Source organism: Pyxicephalus adspersus, chromosome 4 (assembly GCF_032062135.1).
Source record: "Pyxicephalus adspersus chromosome 4, UCB_Pads_2.0, whole genome shotgun sequence".
NCBI classification, from domain to species: Eukaryota; Metazoa; Chordata; class Amphibia; order Anura; family Pyxicephalidae; genus Pyxicephalus; species Pyxicephalus adspersus.
Genome location: NC_092861.1, coordinates 32,571,217 through 32,591,125, shown reverse-complemented (window position 1 = coordinate 32,591,125; position 19,909 = coordinate 32,571,217). Strand labels below are relative to the sequence as shown.

The window sequence follows — 19,909 nt, the reverse complement described above, 5'->3', positions numbered from 1 at the left end:
GAACAAAACTAAAAACCAGGAAGGTCATTGTTGCAGAAAGGGACCGGTGCTTTTCCTTCTACAATAACCCCTCGGGTTATCATGGTATAAGCTGATCTGTGCATGCATCAGCTTTGGTTACTGGGATTTGTGGCAACCCCAGCTTTCCCTGCCTGCACAAGAATAACTTTACCCCAGATCAGCCTATTAGGATAGCCGAAGATCCCCTGCAGCAGGTGTCCCAGACCCCAAGTCCGTGGCCCTCTCCATCTGACAGCTGGGCCGTGAGAGCACAGAGACCAGTGGTGGTCTGTGGCTCTGGCCCGTGGACCCAACGGGGTCCTTCTCCTGAGCCCACTGGGAGGTGCACCAGCCAGAGGCGCAGACCATGTCTCCATTGCAGGCTTAGGGCGGTGGGCAGTTTGTGTCTCTGGACATAACTCACTCACACTCCCATCACAGGCTCAGACCTGCAAGGTGAGAACGGGTGGGTTCCGGCGTCATGACGTCACTATGGGGGAAGTTTCTTCCCCTTTGAGTTGCACACAGTTCCCCATGAATGCGCAGTCTGGAGTCTGTAGATTTAGTGGTCTAAAAGGTTGGCCACTGCTCTACAGCAACCTTTCTTGACCAAACAGCCATAAAAAAAAAAAAAAACACACACTTTAAACTCTAAATGGAATCCCTTATGTAATTACTAAATCCACAACTCATCCACAAGTACATTGGGTGTGCTGGTCAAAGGGAAAAATGGTGACAAAATGATCATTGGTGTCACCTAAGCTGACCCGAGAAGCACATATTGCCCACTGCTTAGGAAACCCCCAGCAACCTCTGGAGGAACCCTGGTTGAGAAACTATGATCTACAGGAAGAGAAAAAAGAAAACATCAGCGCCCTGCAAGGGAATGGGGACAGGTTTAGTTCAACAAGTTTTCTGGTAATACAGGGTCACTAAAATGTATCGTTAATAGCGCTTTCCAAACAAAATCCATATTCTTATAAGCAACACAAAAGTCAATCTTTATTCAAAACAGTATTAATACATAACAATTCTTGTTACAATAAACGTGCTTTTTAAGAATTTCAATCTGAGCTGATCTAATCACATTATACAAAAAAGTATACATTATCGAGCTGGCTCAGAATGGATACACCATCCACTGACTATTAGAGAACTTGTGTAATGTAAGAATGGTACTTTGTTTTCATTTTGGAAGACAACAATAATCTACATATAAAAAGTATGAAAACTGCAAGTAAAATAACATTTTACGGTTCTAACAAAAAGTTTAAAGCCAAAAAAAATATTATGATCATTCATGGTCGAACACTTTCTGACAACTTGGCCGAATAGTTTCCATCAACCACAATGGGCTGAGAGTTTGACAGAAGTGTTACTTGCTTTCCCCAGAGCTGCGTTTACAATGAATGCTTTAGCATGGATATGGAGCCAGACTACATGATGATTGGGCTATTCCAAAGCTTCATTTCAAATAAACTTTTTGTCACAAAAATGTATAAATGATCAAACAGGCGAATTTATTATTAATGATAAAATGGTGGATTTTTGGTTAGAGGGGAAAGCCATACATAGTAAGTAATATGTGAATGGTTACTGGCCAATGAGGAGATGCGGTGCGTATTGTTCGGATTTCCAGCTATTCAAATATTCACTAAATTCTTTCTCCCCCAGTGCTCTGCCTGTCAGCCATTTAATACAACAGAAGGTAAAGCAATAGAGGCTGCCATAGCTTGGCTATACAACTATTCAAGGTGAACTCCTATTATTGTACTTCTAATCATTCATAGCACTAAAGACGATTGCTCGATCAATGTAAAGTCAGTTTAGGAATGAGCGAGATCCATAGAAGGGCTTTGTGTACAATGTGGATTCCACTAAGGAGCTTCCTCTACTTCGGACAGATTGGTGGGATTTTTAAGGCTGGATATCCATACCTTTCCAGCATTCACCAAGATAATACTGTGTAATATGTAGGAGGAGGTTTTATGATGTTTTAGACTAAATTGCAGGACTGAAAATACATTAAAAATAGATAAAGAATTACCTTTAGTACAAAATGTAGCAAAAAGCTGAAATACTTTGTAACACTCGTCCTGTTTTAGCAACACAAAATCAGGGCAATGTGACTCCCTTGTCTGCCAACCACAAATACAAAAAATTATTTCAATGAATGTTGGTAAAGTCCCCCTACTGCACACTCTCTACTCACATAAAATCTGACAACACATCTGACAAATTACAACCACTTAGTAGCCATGAAAGAAAATGAATTCTGAGTGATCAGAAAAGAATGACCATATCAGGGGCAAACAAAAGCAATGGACTAAATATACAAATATCAGAATATAGGTTTTGCAGAATAGGGGGTATGATATGCTAGAAGGGGGGGGGGGGTATAAACCTTAAGAGCCCAAAAACACCCCACTTGTTACACATCTGCTAAATCTTGTCCTCACCCCCTTCCACCTATGTTATTTAAATGGAAATGCTTTCCATCTTCCAAATGTGAACATACAAAAAAAAAAAAAAAAAACAAATGACAAGAAACAAATATTTTAGGCTGCAAAGGAGTGTAAATACTTGGCCCCCACATTATTTATTCATGCAGGTACCCAAGTGTAGATTCAAGGAAAATATCACAGCAATGTTTAGGATGTCACCTGCTGTGATATTAACAGAAGAATAATCCAAGATGAAATGAAAAGCTTTACATGTGTTAATATTAAAAGACTGATCTATGTATTGCAAGGATATAGCCCTAATTATGATGTATTTTACAAATACTAGATAGGTGATGTCTTAACACTTTTGTATTTCTCAGCATAATGCTCGTCAGGAATAAACTGGAAATGTCAAAGTGTCTCCTATTTGGGTAACACTGAACGTTGGGCCTAAACTGATGTTAGGTGCACCTACCTCTCCTTGAAAATTAGCTGCCCCCACACAGATAAAATACACAGCTACAGAAACACTCGAAAAACTTTGAAAATTAAGGAAACATAAAAAGTCAAAGGGGACAATCTTTTTAGCCTATAAAAACAAACAAAGAATTAGAATTCAGTTTTGCTCTAATTTTAGAAGTAATTTGTTGTCTGTGTGGCATGGCATACGAATGTACAAGTCAGTATAACAAAGCCCCATTATGCACGCTGGAATTAGGAATGTTCAGCATATTTATTTATTGTGGAATGCAAACAAAAAACTTCTGCACAAAGTGAGCATAAAAAAAATCCTCTAAAAAATAAAAGAAAATCATTTAAATGTGGTTATTGTATCGGCTGAAAGGGATAACCAATCTCCACCTTTCACTTCCCCTTCACATTCTGCAATGCATAGATTTGATTTTTCCTTCTCCAATGTCTTTATAATAAAGAATTAGAGTATAAAAAGCAAGTCCTCTGTGTTAGTGGAATGCTAAAATTGTCATTTCTCCTAGCTGCAAGTAGTGCAGAGCCAATACTAGAACGTTTTCAGCGGTCATCTATTCCTGGCTGCATTTGTACCACGTATGGATAGAGAACAATAGTGTTTAAAGTCACACACTGCATCCTAACACTAAGAATCTTCTTAGTCACACACTAGCTCGTCACATCAAAATGAAACAGCTTTTCCTATTTAACACAAAATGAATAAAAAAAATAACAAATGAGGAATGCAGAAAAAAAAAAAAGGTAGTAGTATTCCTAGTGTGAAGTTGGGATTATTATCTGGAAATACACTATTTTATATGATGTAGTAGATTATGTTTCTCTTTAAAACATGGCACCATTTAACTAGTAACAATCTTCAAAACATGGTAGAGCAACACTCAAAGTACACACTGGGTGATTAGTCTTGCCTCAGGGTCAGGAGGCCTCCCAATGGGTAAAAGGCCTGAAAATCTCTTCCTTATTCCTTTGGATTTTGCATATGATGTTTTTTTTTGTTTTTGTTTTTTTTTGCATATGTCACTGCAATAACTGAGCAAGCTTCGGTTTGTGTTTTTAACATGCATTCAACTAGATATGGATTGAAACGACTTTATAACTCCCTTTTTATCATTAGAATTAGCTAAAAAAAATTGCAAGACTGTCCACAAAACAGGATTTTCATATTAAGACAACCACTAGAGTCCCAAGATGTTAAGATATGCAATAATGGAAATCTTCGAATCCTGAATTAGTGTTAGGCAAAGTGTTGAGAGAATTCAGAAGGAAGAAACTTCTCGCTGGAGGCAAAAAAATGCTTCAGCACCATCTAATAAGCCTCTATCTTGCTTGCATATCTTCCATCTTTAAACCTGCAGAAAAAAAAATAAATATTATTAATAACAGACAATTACAGTCATCAATGATTGGGGGGGTAATTAATGTACAGATAATAAAGGCATACCCACTTATTGGGAGCTTTTAGATACAATGAAATCCACAAGTGAACCTGGCATTTTTTTTTTAATTAATCATATGGATTAACATAATTTATAATTACAAGGATAGATACAGAGAAGGATTTTTAAGGCTTGTGATTTAAGTCGAGTTTACTGAGGAAGCCTATCGGCAAAAAGCATCAGAACAGAGAGCAATTCTATCTTTGATCAGAAATTAAGAGACCAACATTTAATCATCATCCATGTTACAATGCTTAAGAATGTTAAAAACTGAAGTATGTATTTCTTGATATATATTCTTTATCTGAGTAAACAACTTAAAATCGAAAGCCTTAAAAAGCCCTCCCAGTATTTATTTATTCTTGTAATTATTAATTGATTTATTAGGGCTGGCTTAAAATCAAAACTATTAGAGAAGAGTTTGCCTCTATACCCTTCCCTTTTCCCTGACTCATAGATTAACATAACAGTACTTTTTAATTAAAAAATAAAAATAATGAGTTTTTAAGCTTTTTAGTTCCCGATAAGCAGATTGAGGTCTTACAGTTGCTCACCACCTACTTCCAAGTGACAAGTTCTGCCCTCCTCATGGATTCTCCTCATGGATTCCCCTGTAATACAGAGATGCTGGGAAATGTAATCCAATATTTACACTTTATTTGTTACACCCGTTACCTGCTTGTCAAGCTGTTGAAGTTCAAACCAAGCATCAGAATGGGAGAAACAAAGGGATTTTGAAAAAGGTATGGTTGCTGGTGCCAGGTGGGTTGATCCAAGGTTTTCAGAAGCTGCTGATCTACGGAGATTTTCACACACAACCATCTCTGGGGTTTAAAGAGGATGGTCCGAGTATGGGAAATATCCAGCGAGCAGATCTCTGGGGTAAATGCTTTGTTAGTGCCAGAGGAGAATGAGCAAATGGACTCGGGCCTACAGGAAGCCAACAACAACTGAAATAACTACTCGTTACAACCAAATTATGCGGACAGGAATCCCTGAACACACAGCGTGTGAAATGTTGATGCGAATTAGCTACAACAGCAGGAAACCACACTGGGTGCCATTCCTGTCAGCTAACAGGCACCTGCGGCTACAATTCACATGTGCTCACCAAAGCTGGATAACAGAATGCTGGAAAACCATTGCCTATAATGAGTCTGGATTTGGGCTGGAAAGTCCGAAATGACAGGGGCAGAATTTGGTGTCAACAACATGAAATCACAGATGTACCCTGCTCTGCATCAATGGCTTATCTGCTGCTGGTAGTGTAATGGTGTGAAGGGTATTTTCTGGCACAATTTTAAGTACTAAATAGGTGTTGCCTAAATTTCACAGCTTTAGTATAGTGGCTGTCCAGTACTTATGTTCTAATATTTTCAGAAAGAGAATACATCAAGTCACAAAGCTCAAATCATCTGAAATTGGTTTCTTATACATGACATACAATTCACTGAATACAAATGGAACTAGAGAGCATCATGGGGGTGACAGACCTGTATGATCCTATTATGTCAATGTGGACCAAAATCCCTGAAGAATGTTTTCAGCTAAACTCAAAAAAGTACAGCGCAGTGTAATATATGGCACTATATAAATCCTGTTTAATAATAATGAAGATTTGTTAGTTGTGCCTAAGCTAGTACCTGTAAGTTGTAAGTTTTGTCTTTAATCTTTCCAGAAACATTGAAAGGGCTCTACCCGAGTTCTGATTCTTGTATCTGTAATCTAAAGTGTGTGTTCTTCTAAAGCACTGCGCTGTGACCATGAATCTCACACAATTTGGGCTTTCTTTGAAAGAGAGGAAGAGTATATCTAGTTACCTGCAGGGAAAGGATCTATACTTCACTGTCAGAGTTCCCCCTAATGTTAGGTACCAGCTATTTTACACCGATACCTAACCAGTAAGAGGGGATGCTCTGACATGGAGACGAAGTGCTGCTTCCTCGGCCTAACAAGATGGCCACCTTCTCACAGTGGACAAACTATTGGGGAACAGATCAACTGAAGAGATCACAGGCAAAACTAGCAACTTTGCCCTGCTGGCCTTTCTCGAGCACAATTCCCAGAGTTCAGGTCCTTCAACACAGCAACACATCTGTAGAAATTATTTTTATTTAAAATTCCAAAAGGAAACCTAAATCTAGAAAAAAATACAAACATTCATCACCAATCGTATTCTAAACACACGGCAGGAGAGCCGGGTATAGAGATTGTTATATTATACACTTACACTGGTTGGTTAATCACCACTGTGGTGGGACATAACTATAAGTTGGGGTCCCTGGAGGCCGGTATGCTGGCATTGTGACTTGGTGAGGAGCTACTGGAGTGGGTGAATGGGTAGTCAACAATGTGCCTGCAAAACACAAATATTTCTATTAATAAAAATACATAATTCAGAGATTATATTTGCATAAAGGGTTACTAAACACCAACACTAATCCCAGAAATAAGCAACTGAAGTTCCATGCAAGTCTTCCACTTTCTACTAAACATTTTGACATGATTATAAAACCAAAAGATGTTCTTCTGAGGAAGTGTAGTGTGAAATGTATCTAGGCATCTCTCAGAAAGTCTTACCTTTGTTCGTAACTTCAATTCACTTATTGGTTTGGATGTATAGCAGTGCTGGCGAACCTGACACGGTGGACTTTGATGCTGGTCAGTCCCCAGACAGCAGCATTTGTTACATGTATGCATTTCAATATGACATTCACCTTGACAATTGCATCTCTTTATGTATCCAATCATATGCCTAGGTTTATATTCGGTTAATTTATATCGAATTATGAATATGGTTACATTGCCTTAAGCCAAAACAAGATTAAGTGAAGAATGAGTACCTGCAGACATCGCCATGGTCGTCCCAGCTACCATTCCCATAGCCATACCGCTACCTCTAGGAGGAAGGGGTGCAGGATACATAGTTGCAGGCATTCCATTTGGCTGCACAACAGTGGTGTGATGGATTACATGTGGAGGAGCTGCATACAGGGGCTGTGTGTAATACGTTCCTTGCTAAAAAAAAAAAAAAAAACACATATCGTGATTTGTAAGATCTACAAGGGATAGACAAGCCAAATGCACAAAAACCCTCTCTAGAAATTTCTAAAGCCAACTTCACGAACTAACAACACAAATAATAAACATAAAATATATATAAAGGTGTCAAATATGTAGTGGACCATACCATATAAATCCAATCTCACCTCACCCTGCATACCAACATAATAATTGCAGGTTTTTAAAGATGGTAAATGCTGATTGTATTGTGCGTTTCCAGGATAGAACTCAATAAGATGGCCAAAAACAGCATGGGTGCCAGTGTGTAGCCATTTAAATCCATGTATGTCAGCTGCTGGAAACCAATTAGCATTGCAGCCAACAATAATGTGCTAGATCACAGACTACAGAAATGAGTGACTCCATATTCGGTGTTTATAGATAGCAGCCATTACTGACACTTTCTGTTAATTCCTGTCATAGTTTAATTGTAGTCACCCTCAAAATTATGTGTATGAAAAACAGGCGAAAAATAATCTGCCAGTCGTCACAACACCAAAATAACTAAGCAAGTTATGACTTTTTAGAAGACCAGGCCTGCATACAAGTACTGATAAGGTTGCACTTTCTTTCATGTGGCAGGGTTGAGGTTTGACGATTGAACAAAACGCTGTACTTTGGGAAGTACTGTATGCTTCCTCATACATGGCATTTCTCGGGCTTCTTGCTGGCAGATGGGGATGCAAGGCAGGCTATGCAGGCAATATATAGCAATACTATCTTTATATCATAAAATGACCACATCACAGCAACAAAAACCTAAAAATACCTAAAGTCCGTTAAAGCAATTCTTTGTAGAAAGGACTTTAACTTACCTGTGCATATGGATTCTGCTGAGGGTAGGCACTTCGTACAGGGTATACTGCAGTCTGGTAAGGATTTGGGGAAGAAGAATAAGGTGGCACAGCTCCACTGGTGGGAGAACATGACACTTTGTATGGCGTTCCTGGCGTGTATCCTTTAACAAGAATGCACAACAATTAGCACAGATCCAGCATTGCATCAAACGGATATTTCACGACCAAATACTTAATAAGAAAGCAGCTCCAAACAGTTACAGAAGAACAAATATCTCTGCCATTTTTGGGACGCAGATCACCATGCTTTCCATTTATTTTCACAGTTGCACTTCTGGCCCGATACCAAGTGAAAAAACGAGCTTTCTAAATCGTGCAAAAGGTAAGAGGAGTAGCATTCCATTCTGTGATAGCTGGGACACATCAGAATGTTGTCTATTTTTACTTCACATGTAAAACAGCACAACAAAATGTGTTTGAAAATGATAAATCATCTTTTTGACTCGTATTGATGCAGGAAAGAGAAGGTTCATGTGAAAAGTCAGACATTCAGTGTTCCGGAGAAGAGCTTTGCTCTTTTCACCCCCTCATAGATTGACCATCAAGAAAAACCAAGAGCAGAAAACACGTTAAAGGTATGTCAGCCCTGTGGTAGACCATAGGTTATCAAAGTTTTTCTGATTGTTTCAGTGATAACAGAATTGGTACTGTACACGCTGTCATTTTTGTTCTATGAGGAGGGGAGGACTAATCATTTATATCACTGAAGAAGTACACAATAATAATTCTCAGTGACAATAAAAGATAGAACACCTTCTAGATTGTAAGCTCTTCTGGGCAGAGTGATCTCCTCCTCCCGTGTCACTGTCTGTATCTGTGTCATTTGCAACCCCTATTTAATATACAGCACTGCATAATATGTTGGTGCTATATAAATACTGTTTAATAAAAAAAAAATCATACCAGAAACAAGCTATAAATCATAGGCAAACTTCAAAAGCAAGGAGTCCCAGAAAACATTATAGCACTGACATTAAAGTCAGAGGTTTACGAATTGTAACTCCAGAGACACAGGTGTAATCCACCTCAGAAATGAGATACTTAGGATTTATCCACAGAACCAGGCTTTCAGAAAAAACAGTTTTCTGCCTGTAAAACGAAAAACTAATATTGCTTTGGTGTCTGCTCCTCTGCAATCATGTTAGTTTAGAATGTTTACCTCCATAGAAGGTTGATTGTGAACTCTTAGAAAGTGGCAGGCATAGGAAATCCCTAAATCAGGAAAATCACTTATTTCCATGTCTAGGAAGCTTCAATCTTTGTGTTGTAAAACTACTACACTTCCACTACCTGTACTTCATCAATAGCTGCCTAAGTTATCCCCATAAATGTCTAATTCTGGATAGCTGCACAGCAAAAGTACAATGGGCTCAGCCACCTGAAGGCGGAAGATCACCATATAGAGCAGATAAGTGTAATGGGCATTTATAACTTCCAATTAAAGGATGCAAAGCAGAGGTAGGCAAACTCCGGCCTTTAGGATGGTTATGGCCTAGTCAGTATTCCAGTCTGGCCTAACACTCCCCCCCCCCTGTTATTTATTGTTGGATATGGCCTAATTGAATTGTCTCGTTATTCGAGTTCCCACGATATCAATATCATCGAGTTCCCGCACAGTATCCCCAATTACTATGCCTAAAGAGCAGAAGCAACGCGCAGCTACCAGTCTCTGGAAGGTTGACCTCGAACGTTGTGTCTTCAACCCTGAATGGACTGACAAATTATTCTTCGTCCAACGCAGCAACAAAGCCCTGTGTTTAGTGTGCAATGACACCAACAGCATTTTCAAGCAGTCGAATCACAAGGGGCATTTCGATGCCAAACACGCACACACCAACAGAGACTATACCGCGGATGAGCGGAAGACTGAGGCTGCTCGCTTGCAGTCACGGTTGGAAACAAACCTTTCCGTGGACACCTTGTTTCTTCTGGCCTAGCGTGCCTTCTTGACCTCTAGAAATGGCCTAGTAGTCCAAAAAGTTTGCAGAGCACTGATGTAAAGTGTTAGATCGCTTCACAAGATCTCCCTATACCCCATACAGGAAGGCCATTTATGACCCTGATCTATAATATAAAGGCTTGATGATCTCAGATATTGCAAAGATTTATCACCCAAGGATCAGGATCACATGACCAACAGAGAATGACTCATACTCTCACAGCAAATGTTATCTTGTTTTAAAAAAAAAAAAAATCTATGCTGTGGGGAATAGTGGAGGGGCAAAGGAGTCCGAGGTTACTATAGAAGTGGATCCCAGGATTAAAGGGATCTTATCTCCCAATATTCAGAGTGTAGCATCTAACTATCCATGGCCAGCAAATNNNNATATATATATATATATATATATATATATATATATATATATATATATATATATACACACACACACACACAAATTACTTCCAAGCTCATCACATAATCTACACAAAAACCACACAACCAATGCACATTATGCAGCACAATCACATCAGCACATGCAAAACGCCACTCTAGTAACAGACACATAGAAACCCTTTGAAGTTAAAAATATGCTGAAAATTGTAGAATAGTCACCAGAATTCTCTTGCTTTGTATATTACAAACAGCTTTGTTTCACACAAAGCAGAACATACAAAGTGCAGAGATGTAAAGAAAGTTCAGTGCCAATTATGACAATGGGCTACTTTCTCATATAATAACTGATCATGATACATAAAAATCCAATAACTACTAGAAAAAGAAAAAATGTCAAATATTTCTGCTTAAAATGAAAAATATTCACCAAAGTAAAACACCAATCAGTACCAGAGAATAAACTAAAGTACCTAGTATTACATGATCATTTTATAATGTTTAGCATGGAAGTGTTTATGTGTATTTATTCATGCAATCCGTCTTCTGCCAAGTTAGCTTGGCGATATCACAAAGCCACTCGGTGCAGAGATGTCAGGGAGTCTTAGCAGCATGCCAGCCCTGCTGGGGACAATGTATATATAAGGTTTCTTTTGACAATATTGTACTTATTTCCTAAAGTGTGCAGCTCTCACTGAAAGTTTGCTACAGATAAGATCATGAAGTATTTGTTTGCCCACAGCAGTGCCCAGGTGTAGCAGGGTTTAGGTTTAATGTAAAGCTGCAGACTAACACACACATCCAATGGTTCTCGCCTGATAACCGGCTCAGGGACGATATGGGACGGGAATCTGCCCTGTGTACAGCGCCCATCATCCGACCATCTGACCGTCTTGGCGGATCCACGGACGATCCTAATGCAAGGGAAGGGGGAAGAGCGCGCAGCAGGGTGCCGCTCCATCGTTCTCCCCCTCCCCTCTCTAAAGAGCAGAACAGTGCTGTATGTACAGTGCTCGTTCATCCATCGTGCAGTCATTAGTGATTGGAAAGGATTGTGAAAAATCCTTTCCCACGACAATATTTGCATGTGTGTATGCAGCTTTAGACCTGCAATGGCAGCCAGAAATCCGCATAGCCCCAGTTGAGCCACTATTGGTGCCACTTGCAAACACCTGAAAAAGTCAGCTGTTATCACCTGTTACCAAGCCTAAATTATTACACCACTACAAGTGATTACTCTTTACAAAACATGGTACAGGTAGGGCATAATACAAAAAGCAATAAAAAAATGGGATGTACATGGAGAGAGGGATTAGATTTGCATAACAAAATCTGACAATTAAAGGGGTTACTGAACACGAATGGCACAAAGAAATTGGGGCACTAAATTTGTTTTGTGTTGCTCCCACCTTTTTGGACCATCCAACTGAAAATAAAATTTCTGGGGAGAAATCATACAAAAGAAGATGAGCAGCAGTTACCTGATGGGAAGGCAGGATTCGTACCAGGGTACATATTGGGCGAGTATGCTGGTGCTGCAGTAGCATATCCCATTGGGAATCCAACTGGAGAGAAAGGGGTATATGGTTAAATAAAACAATATACAGACATCAATATAATGCAACACAGCAAATAATTATGTAGAGATATATGGAACAAGTCTTAGCTCATACCAGTTATGTAAAAAAAAAAAAAAAAAATCTCTATACATTAATGTATGGCCCCTAACCGTTAGATCCCAGCAGTAACCTAACAGAATCTAATAGCAAAATGCATTTATTTTTCAAATCAAGTCACTGGTTTGTATTGCCCAGGTTTGACATCTTTACTGTTTATGTATAACTGGAGTGCACTTTTCTTTGCCTCGACAAGTTTCACGATAAGCAGACATAAACCTGATCTACCTCCAGACCTCCTGAGATATACCCGGTGCTTCTATACATGGTAGACATTCTGAACCCCCTCCTATGTTACTGCAATATTTACATTACACAGAAGTTTCTGGGGGTTCCAGCAGTGGATTGGAGGCGACATAGAAACAGGGGGATAGTAAGAACAGGATTGTTTTGATTTCTCTTATACATGTTTTTTTGCTACTACAGGTTACTATACATAAATATGGTAGGATACCTGGAATTTCACCAGATTTAATAAGAAACAGACAGCATATGTTTAACCCAAGATTTATCTGATGGAACAAAATCAGCTAAAACAAATATACAATATACATCAGTGTTCTCCCCAGCCCATTTTAGCTGGGTGCACCACCCGGCACTTTTCAGCAACCACCCGGCTGTTTTTGGGTAGTTACTGAAGAGCTGGGTCACAATTCATGGGCTTCCACCCGTCTACAATTTCTTCCCACCCGGCTTAAAAAAATTTCTGGGTTAAGCACTGTACATTATTGTACATTTATTTCGGATTAGTTTTTTTTATTCTTCAGAAAGGACAGATCAGTAGGTTGCATCAAGCAGGGATATTGCCAATTTAAAAACACCCCAAACACAGCAATTAGAAAAAGAAAAGAGAAAAATAACTTACCAGGATATCCAATACCTTTGGCATTTGCATATGGGACCCCAGAAGATCCAGGGCTATAAACGGGATTCATGATTTAGATCTATAAAAAAAAAAAAAAAAAAAAATGTTATCCTTACAGTTTGGAGTATATCTGTCTACTCGAATTAAATGTAAGCTCGTCCTACACATATGATGGGGGGACATAACAATGGACAGATATTTTAGTTAATGATTAGAGACCCTGTAGGCCAAGCTCAGGTGACTGCTATGTATTATTAAATAGGATTTATATAGCGCCAACATATTACGCAGCGCTGTACATTACATGTATACATTTTTTCACCATATGCTTGGTTTTCATTTTCCAATTCAATTCTACAACAGATCCACAGAACTCTTCATATGAAAAAACATCAGCACAAACATAATGCAAGCAAGACATTATAAAAAAAACTAGATGTGTAAATATCCCGAAGATGTTGATATGAGCAAACAACAACAACTTAAATCTGAAAAAAACAAAAATACTGTAGAAAAACAAAAAAAAAAACATGTTGATCAATATGAGAACAAAACGAAAATACATTTTTTCACTTGTGTACTAGATTTTTTTTTTTTTTTTTTTTAAAAGCTTCAATATTGATCCTGCACATCCATCACATAAAAACAAGATTTATTCACACCCAGTGAAATGACAACATTGAAGACTCTAAAGGCAATGAAAGTGAAGACTAATGGAAAACACAAAGATGGTTCACGGACAGATAACTTACAAGATTCGAAGGACTTGTGTGTCACTTATTCCAGTCTGGAAATAGTAATTTCAAGAAATACCTAGGAAGAAAAATAAAAAAAAAATCATTACAGTGCTATAACATGTCTACAAAGCAGCTGGCACAGAGGGAGGTGTAACTACAGGAAAGCATTGATCCACCATGTGGGCTGCAGACATAACATTACCTCACCACAGCTGGTTTAGGCTACCAAACCTGTTACCCGTCTGCAGATTTGGCCATCCACCATGCTAGCCAAAACCACATAAAGCAAGTAGAACAGAAAGCACAATATATCTAATATAGTATACATTTAACATGAGCTTAGCTATGAAGGGGTTGATCATCAACAAAGTCCTTTTAATACATTGCCATGCAGGTGCTGAACAACTCAAAAACCAATACTTTTAGCTTGCTTAGATAGTACAGCTCCATTTGGCCATTTACAGAACATATTTGGAATGACTTCTAAGACTAGGTACACACGTGCAATGGTTCTCGTCAGATAATCGGCTCGGGGCCGATATTGGATGATAATCTTACGTGTGTTCAGCCCTCGTCCGACGTCCGAATGACCATCCTGGTGGATCCACGGACGACGAATGATCGTAATGATAATGAAGGGGGAGAGAGTGTGGGGGGTGTAGCTCTGTTGTTCTCCTCCCTTCCTTCATTTAGCAGAACAGTACGGTATGTACAGCACTCGTTCATACATTGTGCAAATCCTTTCCAACGACAATGATTGCACGTGTGTACTTAGCTTAAGTGACAAACCAGCCAATTGTAGACTGTGGTGCAGATTGATTACATGAAATGTCTTTAAACTCACTTACAAATCACTGTGTAACAATACAATTAGGAAACCAATTACAATTTGTAAAGAAGAATAGATCGGGACAGGATAACTTTTGGAAAGTCCCTAAATAGGAACTCATACCATATAATGCAAGACATAATGGTATAGAAGACAATAGTTTCAGATTGGAGCCCAGCATGCAACCCACCAACCCTGTAAAGAAGCAGAGAGGTGTTAAGTGATCCACAACTGTCAGTACAAGTAAAGTGCTGGCCAGTTGGGGGGGAGGGTGCTAATTTAAAAAAAGGAAAAAAAAAAAAAAAAAAAGAGGCATGGAATTGTGTGACCAGGGGAGAAGTTAAATTGCTCTAGCATTGATCACCAATATGGGGAGCTGTCATTGCAATCACCAACAATGGGAGAACCACTGACACCAATGCTAGTAGGAGTTTTATTTTTACTGTATCCACCGACACATATGCCCAGTGACACCAATTACAACACCAACATTTTCAGTGAACATTTTATACTAAGTAGCAGGGTGAACATGTTGAGTCATTATACCATCAATTAATTTTTTAGAACTATAAATTGTATTAAAATCACCATCACCTAACAGAGAAAAACAAGACCACCTTGCAGAGGGTGGTGGTGGGGGTATTACAATGATCAATAAATAGCATGTTTATTCTAGGGGGTGATGAATATGGTAAATTGAACACTATTTCTTCCTCTCCAGCAGCCATTGCTTTTCTCTTATCCCCTTATTCTCCCCCAAGATGTATACCGGCCCTCAGGGTAGCCAAATACAAGGCAGGCCCAGTATGCGCTCATCATGCAGCATGGAGGAAGCATGCACAAGCTAAAATAAGGTAACATTTCATATTATTCATCACTCCATGCACTAAAATACATGGATTTTAACCCTTAAAGACCAATAGATATTCCCACTGCAAGGTCCATCTGACAGCTATACTATCATAGTTTAATCATACACAACCTCACCATTATTTAAGTTGCATCATCTCCAAGGCATAGACACTACTCCACAATACCAGAGGATAAGAGATCTCTCCCCTCCTATTGTGTGTTACTGGTTACACCTGCTGTATGGTATAAATATAAATCTATATGCCAGCGCGGGGTTATGTCTGCAGAATATGTGGAGAGATTTCTATATTAGATGAGAGCAATATAGATTTATATTATAAATCTATATTGGATGGAGGTATAATAGGAGTAATGTCTGTGTACAGGGATTGCTGATATCTCTGTGTACTGCATGCTATGTGCACCATACACAATGAGAGCAATGCTTAGCAGGCACACAATACATGGATGATGATTGCTCGGATTGTAGACTCAGCAGGCTGTATGCACACATATCCCCCCATGGCCTGTCTGTACCGGGATATTGTACAAGGCCCCCTGAGGGAAGCGGCCCTGTGCTGGCCCAGGCTCTGGATGAAGAAATGCACAGGATGGAGGAAGCTAGGCCTCATCCCGGGTAAGAGTTATTCCTGTGAAGGGGCTTCAGATAAAGGCAGCACCGAGCGTCCCCACCACCCCAGCCGTTCTCTTACCTCCCGTGCTCGGTCAGGGTTCGGTACAGAACGCGACACTCTCCACACACCTCCGGAGGAGAATTTCTTCCTTTCTTTAAGGGGGGATACCGCGCAGCAACAACCTACGAGACTATGTCGTCACTTCCTGTCAGATCGCCAGCTTCTCCCGCCCCCTCCGCAGCTGCACGATGGCTGTCTGTCTGAATCACGTGGTGGAATTCGCTGTCTTCCCACTGGTTCCTGTCATGTTTTTAAATCATTATCTGTGAGTGCATGCTGGGAGCTGGTTGTCATGGCGGCAGTCACTGGGTGCTATTAGAGGAGATAGGGGGGCTGAGGACAGGTGGGGAGCGGGGCCTGTGTTACCTATAGTAAAATCGTAAGGATAAAACCTGGCTGGCTGAGCTGTCACACCACAACTGAGAGAGTGTATAGATAATATACATGTTATTATTATTCCTATTATTAAGAATATTAATAAACAGGATTTATATAGCACCAACATATTATGCAGCGCTGTACATTAAACGGGTTGCAAATGACAAATACCGTGACACAGGAGGAGAGGACCCTGCCCCAAAGAGCTTCAGCTTCAAAATAAAGTGTATGGCTAGCACACATGTATTTCACCTTATAAAAGGATAAACCTATGATGGAGCGTTATTTACCTCTGGATACCGTACTTGTGGGGAAATTTCCCTTCACTTCCTGTTCCAGAAACACAACAGGAAGTTAGATAAAATCTTGAATTTTCATCTTAGTCTACCCTGGAACATTAACCCTCACCTTGTGTTATTGGGTCAACTGTAAAATTGGATTTCTGTCAGGAAGAGTGGCCACTTGTACTGTTAGAGACACCAACAACAATAAAAGCTGGACAGCGACTGTACCCTCATACACACACTTTGCCTGATTTATTAACCTGGAATGGATTTCTTCAATGTCATTTGCTATTTGCCAACATATGTTTTGAATCCTGTGCCAGATCCATTCCAGGTTTGCTGGATCACTCAGCTTCACTGATAAAGTGTATCCTCTCCAGCTTTAATAAATCACTCACACTGTATTCAATATTTAAAAAGATTTTGCTTAGAGAGGAGTTTAGAAAAAAAAAAAGTCCCAAAGTGGGACTAAAGGGAGCAAAGTCCACAATGGTGTCCCCACTAACAATAAATAATTTGTCAGTTCTGTTGTTACACAAAGTGTTGTCACACCTAATTCTAGGATTGAAAAAATGACTTCTCTTTCAGTGGGGCCCCTGCACAACATGCCTGCTGATTGTGGGGCAGACTTTCCTGTGTCCAGGATCCGCCATCCCTGTGTCCTCAGATAGAGTCATATGTTCCATGGCGGACGTCCATGAAAACCACTAATCCTCTTCAATACACAGCACAGACCAGTAGTTTAATGAAAGAAAAGTGTGAACAAAAGCTGCACCTCTATGCAGCTGACTGCAAATACCTAATAGGCCTGATGGTTACTGCCTGTTACCACTCCTGGGTGCCTAGTGATTGCCAGCCAGTGTTTAGGAGCAGTAAACACAATTACGGTACCATTGGTCTGAATGTTCCTAAATGAAGGTCTGGTTGAGTCTGTCAGCTTCGGGTTTAAATCACTTATTTTTTCACTCCCGCAGGATCCATGTGACCGGTCCCCTGCAGCCTCTTCCACAAGTGAGCATTACACACTCCTGTCTTTATTACTGGAGTCCCTTGGGTGATCGGATTAGGTCTACAGAATTTATTTGTGAAAACTATAGACGATTTGTGCCCAAAACAAACAGTGGTGCTCATCTCTAGTGAAAATCTAACGTGTACAGCAGTGTCCGACATCGTTCAATGATATGCCAAGGTGGCTTGATGGAGGACTGATCGTGAACAACCATTTTAATATTATCCAGTATTTATATATCACAGACAAATATTGCAGTGCTTCACAAAGTCCAAAGTCATGTCACTAACTGTCCCTTTGGGGGCATTAACAATCTAATGTCAATATGATATTATTACAGTATAAGGTCAGTTTGGGGGGGGAACCAATTAACCTAACTACATGTTTTTGGAATGTAGGAGACCTAGAGGAAACCCACGCAAACACGGGGAGAACCTACAAACTCCATGCAGATAGTGTCCTAGCAGCGGTTCAAACCTGGGACCCAGCGCTGCAAAGGCTAGAGTGCTAACCACTGAGCCACCATGCTGCCCGCTGTGCAGTCTGCTGAGAAGAGCACAGAAGGTTGCCACTTGCTTCATCTCCAGCTTTCCTCCTCCATTAAACAGAACAGTGATGGCATTTATCTGTCCTGAGTCTCCTGACATCTGAAGACTAGAAATGGTAACGAGATTTAAACATCTCACCTTTTGTATGCAAAAAGCAAAATAATTGCACTGACTTTGGGTCTCTGGGTTCCTCCAGAGGCTGCTAGGGGTTCATTGCTATGAGCAATGAGCAGTTTGTGACTCTCAGGTCAATTTAAGTGACACCAATGATATTTTTGGCTATCTATAAGGATGACATTCTTCCCACTGGTCAGCAATGTAAGAGGCATTCTTTCCACTGACCACCATGTTATTATATCGTTACCTGTGGATATAGTAATTATAGCAGGGGTTCCCTAAGATCTGAAAGTTATTTCAAGGGTTCCTCCATGTTAAAAGGTTGAGAAACACTATCCTGGCCCATTCTACTGAAGACATGCTAAAGATAGCTGCAGGTCCCATAAGTTGATTTCAGCAGAACTGAAATGGTTATCAGGGTTGTGTGAAGAATTTAGTAGCCCCCTCAATGATTTCATGGACTGGTGGCTTTGTGTACAGTACATGCTAAGGACACACTTCTGATCATTCTGATGAGTAAAACTGAGTATGCCAAAACTAAGGTGATCTGCAGGGCTGTTCACTTACATGCCATCTCTGCGCCTCACTTGTAGGCCTTGGAATTCTAGACCTGCAGACACCACACTGCACTACTGCCAACATTGGCAATACTCACAGATGTGATCTGCTTAAATAGAGAAAGCTGAAAGAATATTAAAATGTATTGAATAAAAATGTCTATCCCCTCACCAGTGAAATCTCATTTTATTGTACTGAGCCAGGGGGTAATTTTTTTTAGAGATTATTTATAGTATAAAAAACAAAAAACAGTAGTGGGGACACCAACCCTTATTTACATTTACTTCTAAGTCTGTAAAGGATGTGAGACACTCTTCCTAACAGAGATTTTACACTGCATTTTCCAAAATTAAAGGAATGTACAGCTCCATACCAATCAGCAGATTTGGTCAATACTTGAAGACGAAGTTATGACACGAAGGCAAGTTACTAAAAGTAATTTAAATGATTGGTGAATGAAAAATCTGGAAAGTGAGGGCCCATAGAAATAAGTGCAGTGCACTGATATGTGTTATGTCACACATTCACATGCAGGCACAGACACATTGGGGTGACATTCCACACTTCTGTCAGCATTCTAAGAAGTCCAGAGATACCAATGACCACATATAACATTCTCTACAATAATTACTATAATAACAATTTCTTAAAATCAATAATATTTCAGAGTTTTGTCATTTTTAGGCGATTTTTAAATGTTTTCTATGTCTATCATCAATTTTTTCAATGTCTTTTCAATG

General features: G+C 39.6%; 1 protein-coding gene and 1 long non-coding RNA gene across 5 annotated transcripts; one reads left to right on the top strand and one right to left on the bottom strand.

Moving 5' to 3' along the window:
• Nucleotides 1-974: 974 nt before the first annotated feature.
• FAM168B (family with sequence similarity 168 member B) lies at nt 975-16,445 on the bottom strand. Of its 4 annotated transcripts, none has more exons than XR_011920265.1 (9): nt 16,294-16,445; nt 13,915-13,975; nt 13,163-13,241; nt 12,103-12,186; nt 8,248-8,390; nt 7,213-7,387; nt 6,600-6,725; nt 4,924-4,980; nt 975-4,282 (listed from the first exon to the last, which is right to left on the bottom strand). XR_011920265.1 is itself a non-coding variant. In XM_072407752.1 (8 exons), exons 3-7 carry the CDS (start codon nt 13,230-13,232, stop codon nt 6,613-6,615), a joined length of 585 nt encoding a protein of 194 aa, XP_072263853.1. In that variant the 5' UTR covers nt 13,233-13,241; nt 13,915-13,975; nt 16,294-16,445; the 3' UTR covers nt 975-4,282; nt 6,600-6,612. The 4 variants fall into 4 exon arrangements, 2 of the variants coding, with proteins under 2 accessions (XP_072263853.1, XP_072263854.1); XR_011920264.1 differs by having other exon boundaries at nt 4,931-4,980; XM_072407752.1 differs by lacking the exon at nt 4,924-4,980.
• On the top strand, nt 16,004-19,333 carry LOC140328282 (uncharacterized). Its single transcript, XR_011920266.1, has 3 exons — nt 16,004-16,217; nt 17,912-17,948; nt 18,345-19,333. It is a non-coding gene; the product is annotated as an uncharacterized lncRNA (long non-coding RNA).
• Nucleotides 19,334-19,909: the final 576 nt, after the last annotated feature.